The sequence below is a fragment of the Syngnathus scovelli genome, chromosome 7 (assembly GCF_024217435.2).
Source record: "Syngnathus scovelli strain Florida chromosome 7, RoL_Ssco_1.2, whole genome shotgun sequence".
NCBI classification, from domain to species: Eukaryota; Metazoa; Chordata; class Actinopteri; order Syngnathiformes; family Syngnathidae; genus Syngnathus; species Syngnathus scovelli.
This window is the reverse complement of record NC_090853.1, coordinates 8627124-8651978: the sequence shown is the minus strand read 5'-3', so window position 1 is coordinate 8651978 and position 24855 is coordinate 8627124. Positions and strand designations below refer to the sequence as shown.

At 40.7% G+C, this 24855-nt stretch overlaps 1 protein-coding gene across 2 annotated transcripts; it reads right to left on the bottom strand.

Annotated features, from left to right (window-relative positions):
- Positions 1 to 415: 415 nt before the first annotated feature.
- nxn (nucleoredoxin) lies at positions 416 to 24815 on the bottom strand. Of its 2 annotated transcripts, none has more exons than XM_049726769.2 (8): positions 24007 to 24811; positions 7814 to 7931; positions 5162 to 5295; positions 4601 to 4701; positions 4421 to 4527; positions 2976 to 3155; positions 1872 to 1996; positions 416 to 931 (listed from the first exon to the last, which is right to left on the bottom strand). In XM_049726769.2, the coding sequence occupies exons 1-8, from the start codon at positions 24313 to 24315 to the stop codon at positions 749 to 751; spliced, it is 1257 nt and encodes a 418-aa protein (XP_049582726.1). In that variant the 5' UTR covers positions 24316 to 24811; the 3' UTR covers positions 416 to 748. The 2 variants fall into 2 exon arrangements, 1 of the variants encoding a protein (XP_049582726.1); XR_007482920.1 differs by having other exon boundaries at positions 797 to 931; positions 1774 to 1996; positions 24007 to 24815.
- Between the last annotated feature and the right edge of the window lie 40 nt (positions 24816 to 24855).

Below are 24855 nucleotides of genomic sequence, written 5' to 3'. Positions count from 1 at the left end.
TAGGTGAAGGAAGAAAGGGGGTATTGCGCCATTATGGGAGTGAACACTGCCAGTTTGTTTCCCGGCCAATTGAAACTGCTCCACTCATTGTCTTTAAATTCAGCACAGGAGAGGTGTGCACAATGTCTTTCACATTGCAAAAGCCTAAATAGACTGGAGTCCATGCAGAAAATTGAAGTACACAAGGGTCATTTTACAAGGAACTACAAGCTCGGTGATTCAAGGTCTAGTTTACTATGAAAATAGAGTGAAATTACGGCAATGTTTGGTTACCAATCGGCAAGGTATGAATATTGTGATTACTCCTCCCCTTATTCATGACAACCACTAATACAACAACCCAGTGCAAAAAAAATAAATCCCCGGCTCCTTTTGTTAGTAGTTGCAATGATTGCCAGCTTGCACAACAGAAACAAAAAATGCAATCACTTTATTCTTTTTTTTGTTTGTTTTTTGTTTTCAATGCTCCATGGTGCAGATGTGAGAAAGATGTCAGTGATAAGTAGGTCCGCTGGGCTTCGCTAGAATCCAGAAATGGGATTTATTAATGTCATAATGTGGAAAAACAAGAGAATATTTGTATATATTAACTGTAGGGGCTATAGAGTCAATGCAAGGCACCACGGGAGACAGAGAGAGTAAAAAAAAAAAAAAAAAGTTAAACTAGTAAAAATTGAATGATGACGCAGGAGTGCATTAATGATGATTGTGAAGAGTCCCATTCTCGTCCAAATTTGGACTTCCTGTCTCAGATGGGATCAGGTTTGAGCTTGTCTGCCAGGAAATCGTCGACAAACTGCTCCACCACGTCCGGCGTGATTTCCTCCACATCGCGCACGTACTTGGCTCGCGCTGACATGTCCAGGATGGTGAGCAGCGGTGCAGCCTCTGGCAGATTGGTGTAATCACGCAAGGAATCGCTCATGTCATCCTGCAGAGACAATGAAGATATTTAAGGCCTGTCGTGTCCTGTAAGCGGCAGCAATGATCTGCCATTAGTCTCCCTCAAAGAAAAGTACAGTATCAGGGGGTTATGACCCTTCAAAGAGAAAGTCAACCCCAAACTTTTCTTTACAATAATATGTTGTATGTGCCCCCACAAGTCTAAACACGGCATTCTGATTAATATTGAGAATGTAGAATACGAGTTAAGCAGCAAAATCCACCCGTTTTTATTCATCTCAAATTCGGACATTTTGCCACTTGCTATCGACTGAAAATGACATCACAGTTGAGGCATGGTATCATAACCAATCACGGCTCAGCTTCAGAAGACTTCAGAAAACAGGCAGCGGGGGTAAAGACAGGAAATGAACTGAAGGCTTTGTGGATGTAAAATATCTGATTTGGCATATGGTTTTGGCTCATAAAACCAGGACATTTAAATCTCGACGGACTGCAGACACATCCACCCTCCCTTCCTGGATTATTTTTATCGCAAGATGGAGATCATTACTATGGAAGAGAGGATCTTATTACAGTAACTTTATGACACTTCTACACTGTGGGTGGGATTGTGAAAATTGCATTCTGCCACATTGCAATGATAATTTGAATTTTACCAATTATTCAAGCCTACTTTTTTTTTGATGGAATTCTTTCTAATCACTTTATTTCTTCAGTGCACAGCGGCGGTTATCAGACATTCAATTCTGAGTTCTAAAGGCTGAAACTCAAAGGTGGAGGTGGGGAGTTGCTTCAAAGCAAACGATCTGAAGAAGTTTTTTTAAGAAGATAGAGTGAAATACAAAGTGTAAACTACAAATGACCTACCACTGCTCTCATATTTACTTCAGTCAATCTTGATCTTTTGCAATTGTGCACTAAATACCATTCACCCCATTATTGAAGGGACATTTTCTTTTCCTCACCTCTCCGGCCACAAAGAAGAGCAGCGGCGTCTCCTCCTCCTTGGCTTTATACTTAGTCATCAGCTTCTCAGCGATGGGCCGGATTAGCTCCTTGGCCGGCTCCAGCTCGCCCTCCTCCTCTGCGTCTGAAGAGAACACCAGATGGTCCACGTCTTGTTTTGCTGTACGGTTTGACCTCGACACACATCAGGGGGACGTTGAATTTAGCCAGTACCTGCAAAATACTCTGGCTTCTTCAAAAATTTGGAAGACATGTTGACTATATGTGCACACAAGTTTCAGGAGGCCTTACTTGAAAACACACAGGAAGCCGACCGACCATTTTGGCATAATTCAATGATGAACTTGACCTAGATTTTATGTGATTGCTACCAAATATGAACCACTCATACTTGACAAGGGGCCTGCAACCACAAGACATGAAAGCCACATGTAGCGCTTTCATCCTTTTGCTTTGACCCTCTGTGACTTCGAAAATAAATAAATCCGTATTTCATTGAAATTTTAAACGCTTGCTTTCCATGTGTAATTCTAAATATGAAAATTATGGTGCTCTTGTAACATTAAAGTAAATTAGTATTCTTTTGTCACTCAAAGTATATAAAAACATGGAAAACTATGGAAAGAGCACTTAAAAAATCCTCAAAGAAATGATTATAAAAGTATAATTGTTTTACTATCCATACTTCTCTTCGCATGACATTTGTGCTAAAAAAAACCCCAAAAGCTAGTAAAGTTGAGTTTTTAGCGGTTTGAAATGTCAGCTCTTGGTATTTTGGTCCATGCGAGCTTATTAGAAGATGTATTCTCATTGAATGTCGTCAGCTAGAGAAGGTAAGCAAAAAAAAAAGTAGCACAAAACAATAAAGGGTCAAGGGTCAACTTACACTATTCTACTCTAATTTAAAGGTGCAGACTCAAAAAGTCTCAAGACGTCAAGTCTGGAAATCTGCCATTTAGAGCCTCCATTTTAGCCATTTTCAGGAATCTTTCAAACAGTAATTGTCCTAGAAATTTTGTTTGACTGCAAATAGAAAATATGTATACTAGACAAGTGGGCTGCATGAAAGATTTGACAAATATTTACAAGGGCTGCCGACTCACCCACAAAGAGGACGAGGCAGGGTCCCTCATGAAGCTGAGCGGCGTTCGCCTCACTGAGTTCCAGCACGGGGCGAGGGTGCCACGGGAACAGTCGGCACTCTGGGTCATTCAGCACCTCCACGCGGCCCTGTCGCGTGATCACGTGACCCTCGGTGTCTAACAGGATCAGGGTGGGGATACCTGGGGAGCGATAAAGTACGTTAAAAGAGAACAGCGGATAATGGCTCATTTTCTTGACAGCATGTTGCTGTTGTAACATCTGTTTAAGTGCAAAGAACACCATTTGTGTTTTTTACATTGTGCAGTCTAAAACTAGACCACCCCAGAGCAGGGATGATTTTTGCTATGTTGATTTTATGTCATACAAGATAAACATCAAGTGTATTTTGGATCCATCTATTTTATTCCGCAATAGGCTCACAGTTGAGTGGACCCCATCCTAGCTGACTGGTTGATTTGTAGTAGAGCCTGGACTGATCCAAACAAAAAAAGTCACAGAGTTAAACAAAGTGGACTCCCTGCACGGATTGTTCCCCATAGCGCTGCTTGTGATTTCTGTGATCACAATCTGTCAGCTTTATCAGAAACAGCCGGGATGCAGGAGCACAGCCGGAGCAAGCGTCACAATTCATCCTGTCTGCTCGTGTGGACTGAAGGCAGGCCAGGGTGGGTAGAGGGTGGGGGGTGCAGTGTTGACATCTCTGTGCATTCCTCACATGCTTTGCAGGAAAAAGTACCAACCCCCCCCTCCCCTCACTTATTCCAGGCAGGGAATGAGTGAGGAGTGTAGAAGCGCAAACATGATGACAGATCAAATCCAGGAGCTCATAAAAATTGCAATTCTGACAAGAAGAAGTCTACCTTGAAAATGTAAGAGTGGATGCTATAGCAGGGATGTCAAACTCATTTTTATTGTGGGCCACATCGTAGTCATAGTTTCCTGCGGAGGGCCATTACTACTGTCAACCCAAATAAATGTATGAACTCCTCACATTAGTATATACAGGCTACACAACAAACTGTCAGAGGCTGTATATTATATAATATTTATAAACTGTATAAAATTTATAAAGATTAATGGTAACAAAAATTGTTAGCGAGATCTTTATTTTTTTTTAAAAGGAAGATGATTTGTTTATTTGGTATTGACGCATGTAGTCAATGCGCATTTTGTTTTCGAGAGCCACATAAAATGATATGACGGGCCGTATCTGACCCCCGGGCCTTGGCTTTGACAGCTGTGCTATCGTAGATTATAATTTTTTTTTTTTAGAGGAGTGCTTTACTTCTAAACTGCATACAGCAAGCTTAAGGAGGGTATAATAGACACCATGGTGCGGGAAAAAAAAGAAGAAGCTAATTTATAGTTCAAACTTTGGCATGCAACCCAAAGAGAAAATAAAATAAAATCACTTGTGTGTGCTCTGTGAGAGGTGATTGATTACCTTGAATCCCAAATAGCCTGTTGAGCCGCGAGCGTCGAGCCTCGTCTGAATACGGCACTGCCAACCAGGGCATTTCGCTGAAGTACTGCTGGAAAGACTCCTCAGACCTACGGGAAGGATAAATTATGAGTGTGTCTCAATAGATGGACACCATATAGTAGACTGTATAAGGTATCTCACCTGTCAGCGCTGACAAACACAATCTCAAACTTTTGACCCGACTCTTTGACTGTGCGATAGGACTCCACCAACACCCGTGTCAAACTGCGGCATGGTGGACACTAAAAGATATCAAACAAATAGACTTTGTATTTCATAGTCATGGAGTAATCAATATTTTCTTCCAAAAACCAAAATGTAACAGTAAAGTGTTGTGCAAAGAGGAGTAAAGAAAATTCACTTATTTTCAACCATTAATAAATGCAAGGTTGTGAATTTGATTATTTTACTCCTCGGCTTGTTTTTTTTCTTCACAGTTATGGACTTATCATCTACAACCGTTGCCAAATCTTGTAATTACATTTTTTCACCACTTGGAGGTGCTTTACAGTATATGACAGAACTGCCTTATCTTAGTGTCATGTGGGATTGTGGTTTGGGTGAGTCAATCCTTCACTAGAGGCTTTCTGGTTCTGGCAGATTCAGGGCCAATTGGGCCCAGTGCCTCCCCGCCAGTGTTGGGATTGAAGTAGAAATGCTTTGTAGTTTAAAATAAATAAATAAAAAAAGTAAAAAGGTTACCCAGTGTGCCGAGAAGTAGACCCCAACGTAGTGCCCCTCCAGGCAAGCACTGTCGATCGATTGCCTGTTGCTCCTGAGCAGAGGACCCGCCACCACCTCTGCAAATGGCTTGGGCCCCCAGGGGAACTCCAAACCTGTGAAGAGAGACAGGGGACGACATTCATTATAAGGCAGCGTCAATGAAAACAATTGCACATAAAAGAGATTGACCAATACTTAAAAGTCCAAGGAACTTAAGAATGAGCGATTTAGATTTACAAACGTTTGGAAAGTGGGAGGCATTTCTAAACAAGAGCAGATTCCATGATCAGTTCAAACAGTTGTACGTCAATGGATTGACCAATAAACGAAGGGGAAGGAACTCTGTGGAAATCTAAGGATGAAAATTGCAAATTTCCACACTGTGGGAAAAGTCTTTTGGAGCCATTCAAGTTATTTGAATGTGTCAGCACTTCACCAAGGTCTGGAAAACACTAAACATTTAAGATTACTCACTGGATGAAGACAAAACATTAGCGTCTATTGAGAGTCTTTGAAGATTAATAACAAACATGTTCCCATAACCATCAAAAACAATGTTCTGACTTTGAAGAGGCTACCGCACATTGTGATAATATCTGTTTGGATGTTTTGATGAGTTTGACGTGAATGTTGTTTAAATATTGAGAAGAACAGATTCTAAAAATCCTAATTTAATTAGTGTTTTCTATCTGTCGAATTATGGTAGCAATCAAACTAATCTCTAGTTCAAGTTAGTCTAAACAACCCCATCAAATTGGATCTCGATAGGTCAAATCATGTGAGATGTGAGGCAGTTCATCTCCTCCTTTCCAGCTCTGGGTCATTCTTTCACTTCCTTTTCATGGCATCGTCATTGTTAGGCACCAGAAAGTGGAGTTCTACGGGGAGGGCGGGGGCGTTGGAGGTAATCCTAAATAAAGGCCTGTATGGCCGCTTCATAATGGCGTCTTTATGAGCGAGCCTTCATTAGGCAGGAATGACACGTCTGCAGCGCAACAGCCGCTCATTGTGGTCCTGAAGCTAAAAGGCCACTTTCACACTGGCAGCAGGCACTCCAGTCAGCCTTTTCATCCATACGGAGAATGTTCGCCACCATCATTCCTACACCCATAACATGGCAGCTGCTATCACACTAAACGTGGAGCCAGACATCACATTTTGTACAGTGAAACACCAAGAATTGTCTCTCTAGTTTAATCCTTCCAATGAAAAGGAGAAACAGTGCAGACGTAGGAGGTCTTCTGACTTAAACACCAACTACTGTCACACTTTTACGACACATTAGCTTTTTTGTGGTGATCGACATACGATTATTTACTGGGAAACACCAAAAAGTTGTTTTTGTATTTTATTCCTTGCCAGAAAAAGGGGAGATTGCACAGAGAATATATGACTAGGTTTTTTGACGAACTCACCAGCTACTTTTACTCTTCACTGATGTACTATTATTATCCAATCATGCCTGGTTGTCTAATTTTTCACTTGCCATAAATGGAGTAAAACGCTTGCACATGCACACACATTTAATGGAGTCATTTTTACATTTTTTTTGTTATAATTCTGTTTTTCATTATTTGTTATTAGATTATCTTTCTTAATCTGTTGCTATTTATGTTGAGTAAATAAATTATGTATTTCTAGCTATTGTATATAATTTGTTGACATGTTTATTTGGCAATTGTATCAGTTAAGTATATTCTTTTGGGGGAGAATAAAAGGATGAATTAATAAGTTAATTTGAAATAAATGTGAAAAAATCCTGCTGACCACATAAAAAAAAAAACTAAACAAGGAAAACCATACCCAGAAACTAAAAACTACATATGTAAAAAACTGTACTAATGAATTATATGTGTCTGTACTATAGCTGGAGATTTATGTCCTCCCCACCGCCAACTCGTTTACAAGCGCAGTTAATGAATCATGCAAATAGCACCGCAGGCTTGTTCTGGCTTTCATTAGCAGAGACAGTAAAAGCTGTCAAAAAGAAAAGAAATCCACTCTGGATGTCCACTGTGTCGCCTTTAGCATGCAATTCTCTCACATGACTAATCGCTTTTTAGTGCACCATTACAGCCACGAAGGCATGGAAATTAATGTAAATGTTATGGTAATCTTAATACTTGACGGCAGTGTGCTACACAAAAGCCTGAAAAAGAGGTACATGATGAGGGAAGGGACAAAATTAAACGGCAGAGTACTCGCAAAACGTTGAAAAATTATCACAGAAAGAGGAAAAGCACGACGGACTTGTACATTACAGAATCCTGAAAACGAAACATAGTTTCATAGTGTGACGAAAGCCAGAAAAAGCAGCAGTGTGAGCAGAGTGAGAGGAGTGACAGCAGAGTGTGACACATAAGCCTGAAAAAGAAGCACAGAGACAGAAAAGTAAAAAAAAAAGACAAGAATGTGCTACACAAATGCCAAAAAGGAAAACGCGGATTGAGACCATGCAAGTTACGGGATCTTAAAAAAAGATGAACAAAAAGCACAAACTTGAAGTGTCCCCAAAACAATCTCGAAAAAGAAGCACACTTGAGAGCAACATGGGAGCAGCTTACAACATAAAACATCAGGAAAAGCAGCAGACTGAAAGTGCACCACAAATGGGCTATCACGTAGGCTCACCTTTGGGATCGTCCCTGACCACCAGCAGACCGTTCCGACAGACCACCTTCCCCGTGGCGGCGTCCACGAACACCAGTGACGGAATGCTGGTCACCTTGTACTTGTTCCACAGTTTCATCTGCAAACACACCAAAGAGGAAAAAAAAATACAGTCTTCCATTCTTAAACACACAGCTCAGCGTTTTCTGCCCTCAAACCACTCGGACACAAGACAGAGAGCACAGGCAATAGCTCTCAGAGTGAGAGTCCCTCCAGGAGATGATAAGCAAGAACAATCCCATGCCGTATTGATCCACTGCCACCCCTACAAGCATCATTTCATTGGATGCTATTATAACCAAAGCAATAAACACAGCATTATGTCTCCAAAGGAAACAAAGCAATCATTCTAAAGAAAACAACGACAGCTGGATGAAATATACTTTTGTCATCTACAAAATGTCACTTCACTTATAAAAATGACTGCTTCCGTCAAGGCCATAGCAATACGATGAACTTAGCTTAAGCTCTCAGGCAGACGTCGATGAAATCCACATTTATAGTTGTTGTGGTGTCGCATATTGAGACAATTAAATTCCTAGCGATGACAATTTCTTTCACTACAAAAGGGAACAGTTTTAAGTCAGAAGCAAAGAGACTGCACAAGGACAGGGAGCTGATAAAAGAGGCAGCTAAAAGCTAAAGCTTTGCCGGACTAACTTTCTCCCCCACACAGACTGTTAATGCAATTGCAAAATTTGTAAACATAAGAGTATACATCAAGTTTATGATCATTTTATACTTATGGTATTTCCCATGTATTTTTGTCAAACAGGTAATAAATTAATCTATTCTGTATTATAACAAATAATCAGATTTATTGAACATAAATGTTTTGGTCTTGCAGGCTAGGCTTACTCTAAAATGATAATATGAAAGTCAGTTTATCTGTACTTCAATTATAGATGTTAACTTAGTGGTAGTCAAGACTGTAAGGTTCAATTTTTAAGTATTACCTCTAACAATTCCCCAAAATTCTACCAGTCAAGCCCATTGTAATCTTTTTGATTTGAAAATGGCATTCTACTACACTTTGATGTCGATTGGAATTTGATTTATTGTTCAGCTCCAATGTATAGCTCCGCTCCCCACTCTTGCTCACCCCTTAAAGAGGCCGGACACAAAAAAGGCTCGTCACGGTTACAAAAGGGAGGATCCGCCCGACACCTCTTCTGCTAGCGCGTGCTACCACTTCAGATCCTAGCCGCTGGCCTCCCCTGGGACAGATGCAATGTTTAACCTTTTGGAACTCCATCTCATCACATTCTTCACTTGTCATCTTTTTGAAGCGTGCCGTCGATCCGAGCGCTATCATGCAGGGGATTTCCCCACTCTCTCTGCATCTTTGATTAATCCGCTCGTTTGACTGGGCGGGAAAGCGGCGATTGCATTTTTCAATGATGATGACTCCCCTCTTCCCCCCCATCCCCTGTCTCGCCACCTTTACCATTGCTCCTGTTGCCACGGCAACCCCCTCCAACACCCCTCAGTGCCAAAAGAGCGTGTATTGTGTGCGCTCCCCCCGCTTAATAATTCAGTGATAAATTAATGGTTTTGTGACGGGAAACAGGTGCTAGAATGTCAGGGTGCTTGGGGGGAAAAATGGAGGTGCACCACCTCCGTGCAGCCTTGTGTGCGGGCACAAAAGCAACCTGATTGAATAGAGGCGCTAAACTTTGCTTTTGTATAGAGACCACTTTTAATGGAGTTTTAAAAAAAAGGGCAAGGGGGGAGGAATAAAAGAGTACAAAAGCTCTCAGCGGCTATGTGCTGCATTGTGAGGCAACCTGCAGTCACAGTGGCAACGGGTTTAATATTCTTTGCGCTTATCTGCTCTTTGTTCCTCAGTTTGATCACAAAGAGCATGAAAAGGGTTACATGCGCAGTAATGTGGAAACTATTTGAAACGGGCCAGTGGGGAGGGTGGAGGTGCGCGGGACCGAGGGCTCTGTGAGAAGTAAGATTGGAAGATAGTGTTTGAGCCGGTTTTGGGGTTTCAAACTTAAGAAATGTTTTCTCAAGGTCAATATTGATTATAGTCGACCCCCGCATAGTCGCAGATGTGTCGGTGAGCAGATTTCGTGTTTGTCCACATTACCTATCTCCACTCCCTTGTGTGCAAAATTGTAACAGTAAAACACAATTTGCTAGTTGAAAAAAAAAAAAAATCATAAGCTACATTTGGTTTATTACATCAAGTGATTAAAATTGTCCTTAGATGATAGAAATAAGGCCTGCTCTGCCAAGTTATACTCTGGACCAGCTGAAACTGACCCACGGTTTGAGTTTTGTCTGGACCAGCTGGACGCTCTCCATGTATTACTTCAGGCCCGAGTATGGTGGGCCAACTCGTGGCTTGGAAAGCCAGGTGCATTCTTTGTCTGCCGGCAGTAACACGAGCAGATAACACGTAAAAGGCTGAAAAGAAAAGCAGTTGGTGTAAAAACCTAACATGGCCTCGTTTATGCCTTCATGACAATTTAATAATCGCACAAAACACATTAATGAGCTTCATTTGCACGGTTTGTCGCTCAATTAGACGCAGTCAGCATTCATTTCAGGCACACGTACACTTGCACACACACACACGCACGCACACATGCACACACACACACACACACATGCACGCACAGACACACACACACACACACACGGGAGAACTCCACAAGAAGAGGGTGGGGGTGGGTTGGAAAGCTTCCATGCCATGACCTCCATTTGACCCTGAATCTTAAGCCCCCCCAGTTCCTCCTCCTCCTCCTCCTCCGCCTCCTCGCATGCTCTCGACATCACAACACATGAATATTGATGTCACTTTAAAAGGCGAACATTTCACACGCTTTTAGCAGCCTTTTGAGCTGAATTGCGGCAGCGAGCGATCATTTGAAAAATGAAAATTAATTTACAGTTGCAACGATTGACGGACACATTTAATTATGCTGCTAGACTAGAGGGTTTCAAGACTTTGAAAGACTTGGTTTTGAACTCAGAATTTCAAATTAAGGTTTGAACAATGGTTTTAAATTAGGGTTTTAAACTTGTCTTGGGGTTTCATATTGCACAGTTACAGTTTCAGAGAATTTCAGTTTAATTTAGGCTTTCAATTAAGTCAGGGTTACGGTTTCATTAAGGCTTCAAGATATGGGTTCAACTGATTTAGGGTTTCAAATTAGGGTTTCAACTCTGCATTAGAGTTTTAAACAAGGACTAGTTTTTTAAAAATATGGTTTCAAGCCAGATTTAGATATTCAAATTAGGGTTTGAAGACAGGAATTGGGTACCAAGACAAGATAGGGTTTTTAATTAGGGTTTCAATTGATGCAGTGTTACGATTTTGAATTTGGATTATAAAACAAAGTATCAAATGAGGATTAAGGGTTCAAGTTAGGCTTGCAAGTCACTGGCATCTTGTCAAATTGAGATTTCAAGACAAAATTGGGGGGTTTAAAATAGGGTTTCAAGACAGGACTGAGGTTTGAATTTCAAATTAAGCTAGGGAGATCAGGCTGTTTTATGGTTTCTAACAAGGACTGGGATTCAAAAACAGGGTTAGACTTTTCAAGCAATCATTAAATTTTCAAATCAGGGTTTCAAGGCAGTATTAAACAAAGCATATTTTCCACAAACAGCTGCCACATTATGAAACAGATGTCATATTGGTAACCCACGTTTTGTCCTCTTCCCATAGTGGACCTCGCCTCATAAATCACAGTGACACAGTTCTCTGCTTGTCATAAAAAAAGAGCACACAGAGAGCTCCAAGGCTTAGTATGTCAACCTGCATTCAAACCTACTTTATTTATAGGCATGTCACATTGCTTTGCTTTTCCACTCACAATGCAGGCGGGCTATCCTTTTGTTAGGGCCAGGATGTTAGCTGTGTGTGCATTACCAGGGCCCAGTAACATCACGGCATCAAGTGACATGTTATGCCCGCTCGTTCAGCCCTTTCCTCCTCTTGTTAAACCCTCACATCTGTTTGCCTCCTGCATGCCTGTTTCCATGTTCAGCCCACCTCATGCATTGCCTTCCAAAGACTGAATGAAGAAGAATGTAACCCTCATGTGCGGCTTCAATAGTGTTTCGAACAAGGGTTAAGGGTTCAAGTTAGAATTTTAATTTTGGGTTAGGGTTCCAAATTAGGGGTTTGCTTCTGACAGGCGGCACACGCTAGAATGTTGGTTGAAGTTGTCAATGTGGTGGTGATGAGGTATACTGTGCTGCATGCACATGAAACGATTTCCTTCACTTACTATGTACAAGAGTATAATTGGGCTCCATGAGGGAAAATACAATCCATGGTTTTAATCTTTCTAAGAGGGCTTGCATGTGCTTCATTCAAAACCCTTTTTTCTAAGATTATGGCCAAAAGATTATTTTTCAGTCCATAGGTGTGTGTGTGTTATTTTTGCAAATTTTTTACTAATATGAATCGTCAAAAACTGCCTGCTCTCTTTGACAATACAATATTAATAACTAAACAAACAAGCAGTTTTTTGGTTTCCTGAAATGTGATGGTTTTGGAATTCTGCTCGAGTCTACAATGTTGGGTCACAATTATTTCATAAACCTTTACTCCTGGTTAAGTGACATGGGTGGGTGTTATTTTATTATTATTATTTTTTTTTTTATAAATGACCAATCTTAAGTGTTGAAAATGTTTTGCTCTCTTCGGAAAAGCACGTTTGGAAAGCACCTTACTTTTTAAGCATGTAGTCATAATTAAATGCAACAAAATAAAAATGACCCTAGTGTCTAATCGGTGAAAAATAATTCATATTTTCCAGGCGAGGTGGTCAGGGAAAAAAAACTAACTTTCCAAAGTAGGCAATAGCATTAAAGTGAGGAATGCTCTGCTTAAGAGGAAGTTGAGGAGGCCGACTGACCCAACGTGACTCGTGGTAGGTCACAAATGAGTCGTAAAACAACTGAAAATTAAATGGAAGGCATTGGTAAAAAAAGATAACCAACAAAGAAGAAATAAGAATAAACAATGACCATCGGAAGCATGTTTCCCCTTTTGTTTTTCTTGAGGGTGCCCACAAAGAGGACGTGCACGGTCTGTGGCAGCCCGGAATGTTCTGAGGCTTTACTCACTATAAATAACGAGGCACAAGGCAGACACGCACACAAAAAAAGCATTTGGGCTCGCTGCATCAGTTCACAAAGGACTTGTGCCACCAAGGTAGCTATCAGCATAACAGCTGGAGCTATGGCCCCCGATTTGCATCATGTATGATAATTACAAAAACTTTTTATACGTCACTAGCCATGTATTATGTATTATTTCACAATAGACACAGTTAGACTTTAGGTCACAGTATTTATAATTTGTCCTTCAACACTATTTTTTTATAACATGATTTTTAGCTTTTTTTAATTTTACTTTAGTCCATTAGTCATCGCTAAAAGCAGGCTGCTAAGAATAACAAGCGAGTGGCTACTCTCCATGTGTTTTATAACATTCATATATCGACTTTATGGACACATTAATGGCGCTGCTCCATATTTCCATGTCAATTCGAAATGAAGAGTGATTTATTTTTGGGAAATAGTGACACAACTCGGCGGCAAGGATGCGGTGCTGGCTCTAAAGACATTATGCGGGTAATCAATCTGCCACATAGTAAGCCTTCATCCCTGTGGGCCGAGATAGACATCAGCCTGCTTTTTATCCATCAGGCCCAACCAGCGAGGAATGCATGGTGCTGAACAATAGCCAGTCACACTGCCTCTGAATAATTCCTGTCGTACGAATGGAAAGTGAAGGCAAGGGGCGTGAAGTCCTATTTGTCCCAATGTGGAAAATTGGATTGTGCTCGCAAAATGTGACCCACTTTTTCTTGCTCCATACAAAGAAGGAAGTACATCCATGTGGTTGGCTCATTTGACCAAAGATTCTTCAACACGGCATGACCTGCTTGCCAATTAACCTCAGAAGCTAGTTTTAATCATGCATGTCATTATTCACGATTATGTGTATATCGACACAGAGGGTACCATAGTCCTATAAATTAACACAGTAGTAAAACCATACAATAATTACAGTGAGTAAAAAGACTTGGATGAACGGACAACTGTGGATGTTACCGTTTCCCAGTAAACAATCGTAAGTATGTTTGTGATTGCCAGGCGGCTCCATGTTTAGTACAATACAAGTGTGTTGGTCCAAAGACCTAGTGTAGTGCATTCCATGTTTCTGCTCTGTATAAACTCTCCTCAAGTAGCCTGCGGCTCACATAGGCTATTTAATTTTTTTCAGTAAACAATTGAAGCAACATTGATCATGAAGCAGCCGGGTTTGGTCTATGGCAGCAGCTGCAGTGTTAGTCAAAGGACTGTGTTCTGAATCTTGGACTACAATTCAATTTTTGTAATCACAATGAGACGGCTTGATGTTGATGTTAGTATGAGGTTAGACGAGCCTGTACACTGATCACCATGTGCGCTCTACGCAACTTCTCCTTAGCCAGCATGCGGTTTATTAACCAAGGTTATTTTTTTTACTCCCTGTTCGAATTAAGTTTAAACAATTGCATGTTTGAGATCATGAGATAGCACTGTCAGCCAGACGGCCTTGTGTACTGCATACCTTCCAGTTCTTGTGAAAAATAAAATAGAAAAATGGTTCCTGCTAAAATAAATAAATAAATAAATAAATTAAAAAGGTAAAAAGATGTACCAGTACTGAATTCTGTACATGCTAGCATGACAAACATGAACTGAATTGCCGGTTACAACTTCTCCAATGAGACATTCCGTTGCCATAGCAACATGAGACTGTAAACAAAGTTGTTCCTCTACAGTCCATTGTGCTCTTGCTGTAGCCTGCTCGCAGTCATGGTGTTCCAGTGACATTATACAAACGTAGCGGCCAGATGCATAGCGGATCTAATTGGTCGCTGTTCCACACTAACAGGATTGACCGCTGCCAGCAGACTGCTGAGTGGCACTCGGTGTAATGCGTACAAGCAGGAACAAGGGCTTTTTTTTGCCGGAATACACGTCTCGCTGGGTAGAAAGAACAGAGCCAAACAAAACAACCGTGTGTTGCGGTTGGTCGGACATAAAGGCCACCAGAAGGATCGTCAAGCTAATAATTGCATTTTTATCTTTACTTCTTAATCCAGGGATCTTCAAACTTTTTTTTTGCAAGGGCTATATATGGGATTTTTTTAGTTTATTTCACAGGGACAGTGTACATCGATGAACATTTCTGTAGATGCACCAAAATTAGCCAAGGGCTATTAACATTCTTCACCTGATATGTCAATGTTAAAATATGCAAGTCGAAATATTGTTGTTATATTAAATATTAAATTTGTTGTCACTGGTTATCATTCTTGTTCATTATTCCTATTACGAAAGATACAGAACAGAATACAGAACAGTCTTCAAGGTAGCTTCTGTCACACTTCTATTAAACGTCAAGCCAGAAATTGAAAAGAGAAAAGTGCTTAATGTCATACAGGGCCGACAGAGATAACAGGGTAATGAGCCTTGAGCTGCTTCTCGCACACATTATGATACGAGCTCAGATTGCAGCCTGCTCTGGTAAATTTCCACACTGAAGTCAATCTCTGCATTGATGCTCAATAAAGAGCCCCCACCTCTCCCCTGGGGGTCTTTCTTTCAGCATGGTGGGATCTTGATGAGGCGCTCCGGGAGAGCAGCATTCCGCAACAATGCGCTCACAGACGCACGCACGCACGCACGCACGCACGCACGCACGCACGCACGCACGCACGCACACGCACACGCACACGCACACGCACACGCACACGCACACGCACACGCACACGCACACACGCACACACGCACACACGCACACACGCACACACACACACACACACACACACACACACACACACACACACACACACACACACACACACACACACACACACACTTCCTGCCAGACATCACCTGGAAAAAGCACAAATGCCCATCTTGCCGCCACTTCCTCCTTTCGACTAATGATTAAACTCCCCCTAAGCACTGACTTGTTTCAAGTGGATCGCTACACCTTGTTCTGCTCAGAATGAAGCAGAGCAGATGTACTGAAAGCAGAGCAAGAACAAAAAGCAGGGTCACAGTCAACCATTTATATCTCGGGAGAGCCCCCTCCTCACGTGAGCTACAATTACCGTTTTGCCCGCAGTTTCATCACTTTTGGTATTGCATCATCTTGGTAGGCCATCGAGGAATTTGATTTTGTTGTTTTACACCACATGAAACTTAGTATAGTTGTGTCTATTGTCAGAACACTCACAAAAAACTCAAATTCTGTCATTTACAAAAGTCCTTCAAACACTGAGTTGATGTAAAAAACCTGATTGAACAAAATTTGATCCTCGTAGAGTAAAAAGATGAGTGGCACAGTACTAATTGCCAAATATTTGCATTTTCGTCAGAGCATTGGTTCTGAGCTTGGTAGAAAATTAAAAAAATTTGACAATCGAAAATTCAGTCCCAAGAGGTGAGTTTCACTTAGCTACATGAAGTGTGACATGCATAAGTCAAGTCAATCAACTGTGTCTATTTTAGGGTAAGTTTGGCCGTTTTCTGGTGCCCCAGATATTTTATTTGCTAAAAATTGGGAATGGTAGGCAATTGGACAATGCCAAATTGAGAGAAATTTGCGATTTTGTCATTGCGCATGGGTGAATCATGGCGAAGGAGTTTGACGACTCTGCACTAAAACACAATTCCAACAAGTCAGCTCCACAAGGTCAGAGCTTGACCAAATGTTGAGGTTACTGAATGAATTTGCTTCGGTTCTCATGGGTCACTGATGACAACACAGTGGAGCAACGGGGGTAAAGAGCGGTAAGTAAAAGAGTGGTGTAATGAGGATTATGAGGGTCTTTTGTGGGACACTGAGAAGAAGTTCAGGAGTGCTATTCAGTCTAAATGGACACATGCCGACGAACCTAAACACTAGAAAAGGTAAAACGGCAATATAAAGACTAGGAACGCTAAAAACGCTGCTAACAATGCTGCAATGTGTTTCTTTTTTAGTATAATTCCTCGACTTTAGCCATTTACTGCGACAAACATTTGCCTTGCTTGTACTAGAACAACCGAAGTTGGCGATGGTGTCCCTGCATTAAATGTGACATTTCTGTTTTAGTACAAGTTTAAATGAATATAAAAAAGTAATAACTTCCACATGAATATTGGTCTATATCAAGGTATAGTTTGAAGTTTGACATACAGGGGCAGTCCATCTTTACACTCAACACTTTTCCGGGTTCATCATCAGTGCAAACAACTGGGCAAGCACCGATTTCCAAGATGGTTGGTCACAAAAACAAAAGGAGATTCCAAGAAATACACATTTGCAGAGAACTCAGAGCTTACTTTTAGGACTTAGTTGCTTTTTTGCTCTTTCGCCACCTCTGCCAATCACACACAAATGAGATGTGAGTGAATATGCCAGTGCATGACACAGAAACCTGACCCACTTTGAAAGTCCTCTCCTCTTTGTGTCACTAAGAGGAAGACGAAGAAACGACTCTGGGGGTTTGACAAATATTACGATGGTCTGTTCTGATTTCATATGACATGGGAATTGTAAGTGTTTTAAAAATTCTAGGGAAAATCCCACAAAGTAGCTTTAATTTTGCTCCCCCAAAAAAAAGCTCTCCAAGTCACGACTTTGAAATTCTTTGCACATACAAAAGAGACAGCTGCATCTCAACGCCGTTGACTAAACGGGCATGCGGCAGCAATTATATCCAGCATCCGCTTACAGCTGCCTGCCACACACACAAAAGACCAGGATGTTGCCTCTCAGTTGTCGGCTCGACTGTGTGCCACTGGCGTTAAACTGTGCCGGCCATCATCCGAAACACTTCACAAACAACAAATGCTAGCGTGTTTCCCTGCAGGATGTGTAAAGATAGCGTCTTAGATATCAAATGTTCATTGTTACCCATCCTTTGTGTTTATAAATGTGGAATGGTTACACAAAAGTAGTGTAAAAAATCTCTGAGGGTTTCATTATTTCATCAGATCCCCTTGCTGGTAATTATTTGACAATATATCTCAGTCATATGGAAGCTACAAAGCAACAAAATTGATTAATCTTTATGTATGTCAAATTTTGACTCAAAGTCTGTACGACTAATGTTGAGCAAATTTTATTCAAGTCCTTAAATTACCTTTGAGCTATGTCCAGAATATTAAAACAATAATCTTAATCTGTGTTAAATCCATTCACAATTTCCACAAATCAAAAGTTAATCAATCCGTTTGTTCGGACCTTTTTGTCTTGATGCTGGTTCCATACAAACATACAAATGTAAAAATGAAATAGAGTTGTTTATGTATGTATTTAGATAGTGTGGACTAAGTAAATCTAAATAAACATCCTGTACATCAAAAATCAGATTACAGGATAAAAGATCTTTTTCATCCATGCACTTCAGAGAACAAATACAAAAGGTGAAAGAGTAAACCATGCGACTCTTCTGGCTTTCTGTTCCGCCCGATTAAAAATATTGTGCTTGGTTTCATTGTCAAAAGCAACTCAAAATTCCCATAATGGAAGGGAAAAAAAATGGAATAGCAGAGCTTGAAGATCAACTGACCAAATGTGTTTCGCAGACGTTTGTGTTCAAGCCAGAAAGTTAGCATGGGCTAATATTTCATGAAAAAGCAGGGTCTGCCGCTGTCTGATCTGCTACCTCGGCACACACATCAGTGAACACACACAATATTTTGCTGGAATAACATCCTGCACTTTAAAGGCCACTGCCGTGTTTACCTTGGCTCGAAAGTCAAGCGTATAGAACTTTTGTTGAAAAACACAGTGTGCTACATGATCCAATCTCTTATCTTTGGGAAATGACAACTTCATAAACATACGCCATCACTTTGCAGCACAGGAAGAACCTGTGAAAACAACTTGATGATGATAATGATGACGTCTTTCCTCTTCTGCACACCTGAAGCAACAAGGGGATGCGACGAAAACACCTTTAAGTGTCTGTCTCTTTTGGACAGAACTTGCGGGATTTTGCAATTGTCTAGTTTAACAGTATTGAGCCGTAACAGTCTGAGATGGCAAAAGGAAATCCATTAAAGCATTTAAAACTTATTCACTACCACTGACGGTTATAGAAGTCCAAGAAGATCCATTACTGGGCTGTCAGTAAATGAGTATCAATAAGGACCATGTTCTCACTACTAAAATAAATCACATTAGTAGAATGACTAAAGTCAACTCGTAGGACAACTAAAGTGCATATAAAAATTCGACACAGTCCTTTTTAAATTCCACATTTTGGGTACATAATAAAATATGGTTGCAATGGTCACATGCTTTTTTTCCAAATCACAAAACTCAACAAAATTACAAAACAAACTGCGTGCTACTACTCGTGATATACAATTGCACAAGTTAATAGCTAGCGCATCACTTGTACTGGTAATGAACAGATGTGAACTAATGCCCTGATACAACTTTTTCACTTTTGATACAATATCGATATTGCACACTAGAGTACTGTCCGATACCCATCTAAAACAATATCAACAGGAATGATATGTGCTTAGTGTATGAGCGGAGTCTTTAATGCACTGTTTGTATATGAATTCTGACATGATGTCGACAGAAACTGTTTTTTTTTAGCTGATATCGGACCGATATCAGATATCAGATCAAGACATTCCTAGCTCTGACTCTGCATCGGTGTCTCACGGATAGGACAGCGAACTAGCAAAAAAGTCAGGAATAGGCTTGGATGGCCAGTGTGTAAAAGCCTGACTTCACATGTCAGATGGAATTAGGCCAACATTCCTCACAAGAAACATTTTTTATGCTTTCTCCTTGTTAATCCGCTTTATTTTTGCAGCAGGTCATGTGCACAAGAGCATTTGACTGTGATTAAATACACGCACTCTGGATGATGCCGCACTGCGGTCACCACAGAAGTTGTCATACTCATCAGAGCCGAAAAGCATACCTGCTGCTATCAACACAACAGCTATGCTATTAACATAAGCAGGTGGCGAGTGATATCCAGGTGAGCTACTAAAATGAAAAAGCATCCCAAGGACTCGGCCTTTGTAGATTTGTGTTCATTTCTATTGTGCAAGATGTTGATTATAATAAGTAACTGCAGTCTTCAAAAGTTCATTCATCCATTGATCATTCCAAATACTACTGTAATTCAGTAATAAACTGTGTGTGTGTGTGTGTGTTTCTTTGTTAGAACCGCTGTCTCTAATTGGCCATACGCTTGTGTGTAAGTCCTCAGAGGATGAGACCTTTGCTGCTCCTTACAACAGGCTTAAGCTGATGAAAGCCTTTCATGCAACATGGCCGCCACATCACCACGCCGTGTGAACAGATTGGGCGAGAAAAGACCAATCGAAGCGGCGATTAGCCCCCCGACAAGGCGGCTGAGAGAGCCTCAGCAGGGGGTTGGCTCCTTAGACTCGCCAGCCATTTACTCCACTTTGCAATAAGACATTTCAACAGAATTTTGAATATACATGTGAACTTAACATTATTTTTTATTTATTTCTACCTGTTACCATGAATAGCTGTATTGCATCCATCATATGACAAACCCTTGGTTATTTCTATTGTGCAAGGTGGGGAGTTCCGATGAAGGATTGGTTAGCGGCGTGATCGCATTAATTATTACATGATACATACAGTACATTTTACCCCTGCGTGGCATGGACTATTTTTATATTTAGTTCAGGCCATTCTGTTTTTTTTTTCTAATTTCTAATGTGCCCACTGCCCAGTAGCAATTCTCACAAAAAACAGGCGAGAGGAGCCATTGCATTCATTGAATGACGCATAAATAAGTGCACTTCTTGTAAGAGCATCTTCATTTGTTGAGCTCATGTACAGCCAACTCAGAGAATGGTGTGACTCATACACACGCGCATTAATGTGAAAGATGTCCAATGGAGAAATTTGCATGAATCCATTTTGTTGCGACAAAAGTATCAGTTTATTTCGGGGAATACGGCTGCAGATGCACTCCTTATAAAATACAGGAAATGATTCAATAATCCATATGCAAATAGTTTTACTCTCCCCAAGGTGTGCGTGCAGTTACAAGAAAAATAATAACTGAGCTAAAGGCCATGATGATCTTAAGATGGATTATTGGTTGCTTTTAATAACAAACATTAACTGCTTCAGCTGCTTCAACTGGGGCACTGCGGCCATGCTGCAGTGCAGTCGGCACTCCTTGAGCCTCCATGGTGGCACCATGGTGGTACCATGTGGGCCTCTGCTTGTGCCCCCACAATAGACGTCCGGCGGTCCGGACTCGAACAAGAACGCCTTTCTCTTGCTGAATGCCCAGACGAAAGCGCCCACTGCACCAGTCACTCCGTTGGCCGCGGCTTCTAATTGATTCACACACGACACCCCAGTAGAATGAATCCATCATGGTAAGGCCATGCCAACAAGCAGACAGCTTGCCTTTATGTGTCAAATTTGGTAGCAAATCAGACAAAAATATCCAGATGTTTTTGTAGGGGAAAGAGCCTAGAAAATGGCCACTTAAAGTAATAACCAAAACAACCGACTTCATTATTTCATTTGTAGAGTACTTTGAAAATCATCTGCAGATGCTGGACATAAGATCAAATATTCATTCATTGATTCATTCTCTGGACGACTATTTCTCACTGGGGTCAAGCAATATACATATTACGTCTTTTTTTTTTAGCGCTTTCACAACGGCTTTTGCTGTAACAAAACAATACAACTGAAAATATCACCAAGTCATAAACCATTAGCAATTATACAAATACAAATATAACATTAATAAAAATAATGATTACATAATTTATTCCACTTCACGTCCCTTTCCACAACTATAGAAAAAGTTAATCTTTAAAAGACCCCTGAAATTGACAAAAATTACCCCAAAATGGTTGCTTCAAACCAAAATGGCTAACTGTGTTTTTGGTTTGTGTTTGTGTTTACTCATGATAGATATGCCTATCAAAGTTCAAAACAGCTTCAGGGGAGAACCAGTCAACCGGTCCGTGTGTGTCGTCGCGTCAGCGGAATCCGATAACGATGCCATGCGACGTGGCAAAATTTCTCTTTTCAGTAATTTGACAAAATCTCTAAGATGAGTCAGTCTGTGAAGGACCTTTGAAAATGGGCAAAATGACACCTTCTTTAGACTAAAATGGTGGACTTCCTGTGTATTTTCACACACGGCTTCTTGAGACTTTTTTTGTGGATGTACTCGTGATAGACATGCTTAACAAATTTCATGATTACAAGTTCCAGCTGATTTTTTTTTTTAAACCACATTTTTAAACCTGGTTTCAATTGATTGAGTGCACTAGTACGGTTTTCTTTACTGGATGTAAACATACCGAATGACTAATGTTTCCCGCAGTGGGAAGGCTTGAATGGATAACCCCAGATAACCTTCCATGATGTGTGTGTGTGTGTGTGTGTGTGTGTGTGTGTGTGTGTGTGTGTGTGTGAGGGGGGGGGGTGGGGGGGGGGGGGGGGTGGGGGGGGGGGGGTAGTGAAGGCAGAGCCCACAGCAGGGAGAGGAGGTACAGTGTGAGATTCCAGAAGGGGGGTGCTGGGCGGTGGTGTAAACAATAGAAGATAAATTGCTGTGCTGGAGCTGAGCTGAAGAAAACAGAGTCTGGCAGGAGGCCTGAGGTGGTCACATGACCATTGGGTCAACAACAGCAACCACTGACTAGTTCTGTTAATATCACACACTTTATTTTATTACACTAACAGGGCCGCCAATATGGAGATAATAATATATATATATATATATATATATATATATATATATATATATATATATATATATATATATATATATATACACACACTATATATATTAAAAATTTTGTTATCTTAAATTAAATATTTTATTATACTGTCCACAATTAAAAATAAGAAAATATAAAACATATCGGAAGAGTAAATTATTGATAAATAATGTTATTGTTTAGTAATGTAATTTTAAAACAATTGTTATGCCGTGGAAATATCACATGTTTGAATATTACTGATTGTTGCCTCTGAATACAACAAAAGGCAAAAAAAGAAGAAAAAAAAAACCCTACAACCAGCGATGCAGGCCTGTGTATGGAGCGGACATTACTTATGTCCAGCAGGAAACCGGCTACATCCTTCCACAATGGCTCTTCTGTTGATAACACAGATTTTTGCCACAAATTCAATAACAAGTCTGCACAATAGTGGTAGAGGTACTGCTGCTTTCAAGCTGGACAGCAACAATGACTTAAAAGCTTTGCAGTGTGACCCCCCCTTATTGCGGGACTCAATTAAAAACCATTATTGCATATTGAACTGTACAAAAAATAAAGAGCAGCACAAAATCACACAATTCCTACTTACACCTGACATATGAAAAGGGACAGTTTAAGTACTTATTTGCTAAAAATGTTATAATAGTATTTGTGTATCATGAAGTAAAGAAGCAAAATATTGTATTATTTAATTGGAAATTGCTTGAAGCTAAATAATTTATTTGGACAGGCCTTATCATTTGTGCACGATGCTTTTTCTCCTCTATTGTTACTAAGCCAATTTAGTTTGTCATTTATAAATGTTCTAATTACAATAAAATGTGGGGTAATTTAATTGTATCGTGCTTTTAGTCAGTGAAGAAAGTAGTAATCATTGTTCTAACAATTATATTCCTCTAAAAAAAATACAAAATATGCAAGTCCAATAAGTACTAGGTGACAGTAACTAGAGTAGCCAACCAATATCATTTCACCCATAGAGAGAAAAAAAAAAGTGTTGATTTAAAAATGTACAATAAATTACATCAAATACTTTGTTTCAAATAATATTTAGCCCTTGGACGTTTTAAATGATGATTTTAGCGCGTGAACCATCTCAGTATTGCAAGCGTGAAGGCATCATCATAATAAAACAATCATGTGTTGTTCATTACGTTGCATTATTGTCAATGCTGACTGTTGTATATAAAGAAAACATGTTGCGGGCATGAAGAATAAACAAATAAAGAGCCCCCAAGCTCTAAGTTTCGAATTGAACCGTACAAGTTTTCTCTTTGATTAGGTTGAGGGGAACCAGATTGTCTGCAATATATATACATGCATATAAAAACGCCCATGCTTGGAAATTGTCCACTTCTTACCTTTTTGTGTCTATCTTTGAATGGCAAGGCGGGCCAGGGCATCTCCTGCAAAAAGTCCTGCCACTGCTTCTGCTCCTGGTCCGACGAGACGAACACCACCTCCAGCTGGTCTCGGTGCTCCGAAGTCTGCTTGAAGCGGCCGTAGAAGTCACACAGGCTCCCGTTAAACTGCCGGCACGGCGCGTTCAGGCTGCAGCCGAAGAACAGGCCGAGCAGCGACACCCGTTCACCCAGCGCCTGCACGTCCACCTCGGCTTTCTCTCGGTTGACAAGCCGCTCCCCGAGCACGCTCAACAGAAGCTCCGACATCTCCGCTCCCTCGGCCCTCAAACCGCGTGCAGGTCGCTGATGAATCCCCCCACCGAGCTCCTCGCGGTCTGACGTGAGTTGTGCTTTTGGGGTGAGCTCCTCCGGCTCCCCCTGCGAGGCGTAGCGTGGTGTCTCCCCGCCCGTGAGTCTTCCTTCGCGGGCACCGTGCACAGGAATGCGCCGCACTTAAATGTCTCGCTTATAGTGAGTTAAGGATCGATACCGACTGTCGATATACATAACCCTTCTCATATGTCAATACCCACGATTTAAAGTAACACTTGTAACACGGATTTCTGCGACCAAGTACAAATATCAAAAACTTTCATAATAACACGGGTGGTATTGATCTTACTGCATTTCAAAATTATATCAATACTGTACTTAGATATCAAATCCTTATTGAAATTAATTTAGTTAACTTAACTTAGTGTATTTACACGTATCTTTATTTTTATTTAGCAGAATGAGCAGCAACAGCGTCTGTTACTTGTCCATAAAAGGTATTGGCATCAGTATCGTTATGTAGTATCGCAGAAC

Bases quoted from the DNA above. Each gene is read 5' to 3' on its own strand.
- nxn (XM_049726769.2), bottom strand. From the start codon at position 24,315: ATGTCGGAGCTTCTGTTGAGCGTGCTCGGGGAGCGGCTTGTCAACCGA. The intron at 5,296-7,813 runs GTGAGCCTACGT...CTCTCTTCACAG, and splicing joins GGTCAGGGACGATCCCAAAG to GTTTGGAGTTCCCCTGGGGG. The intron at 1,997-2,975 runs GTGAGTCGGCAG...TGTTCTCTTCAG, and splicing joins CTGCCTCGTCCTCTTTGTGG to ACGCAGAGGAGGAGGGCGAG.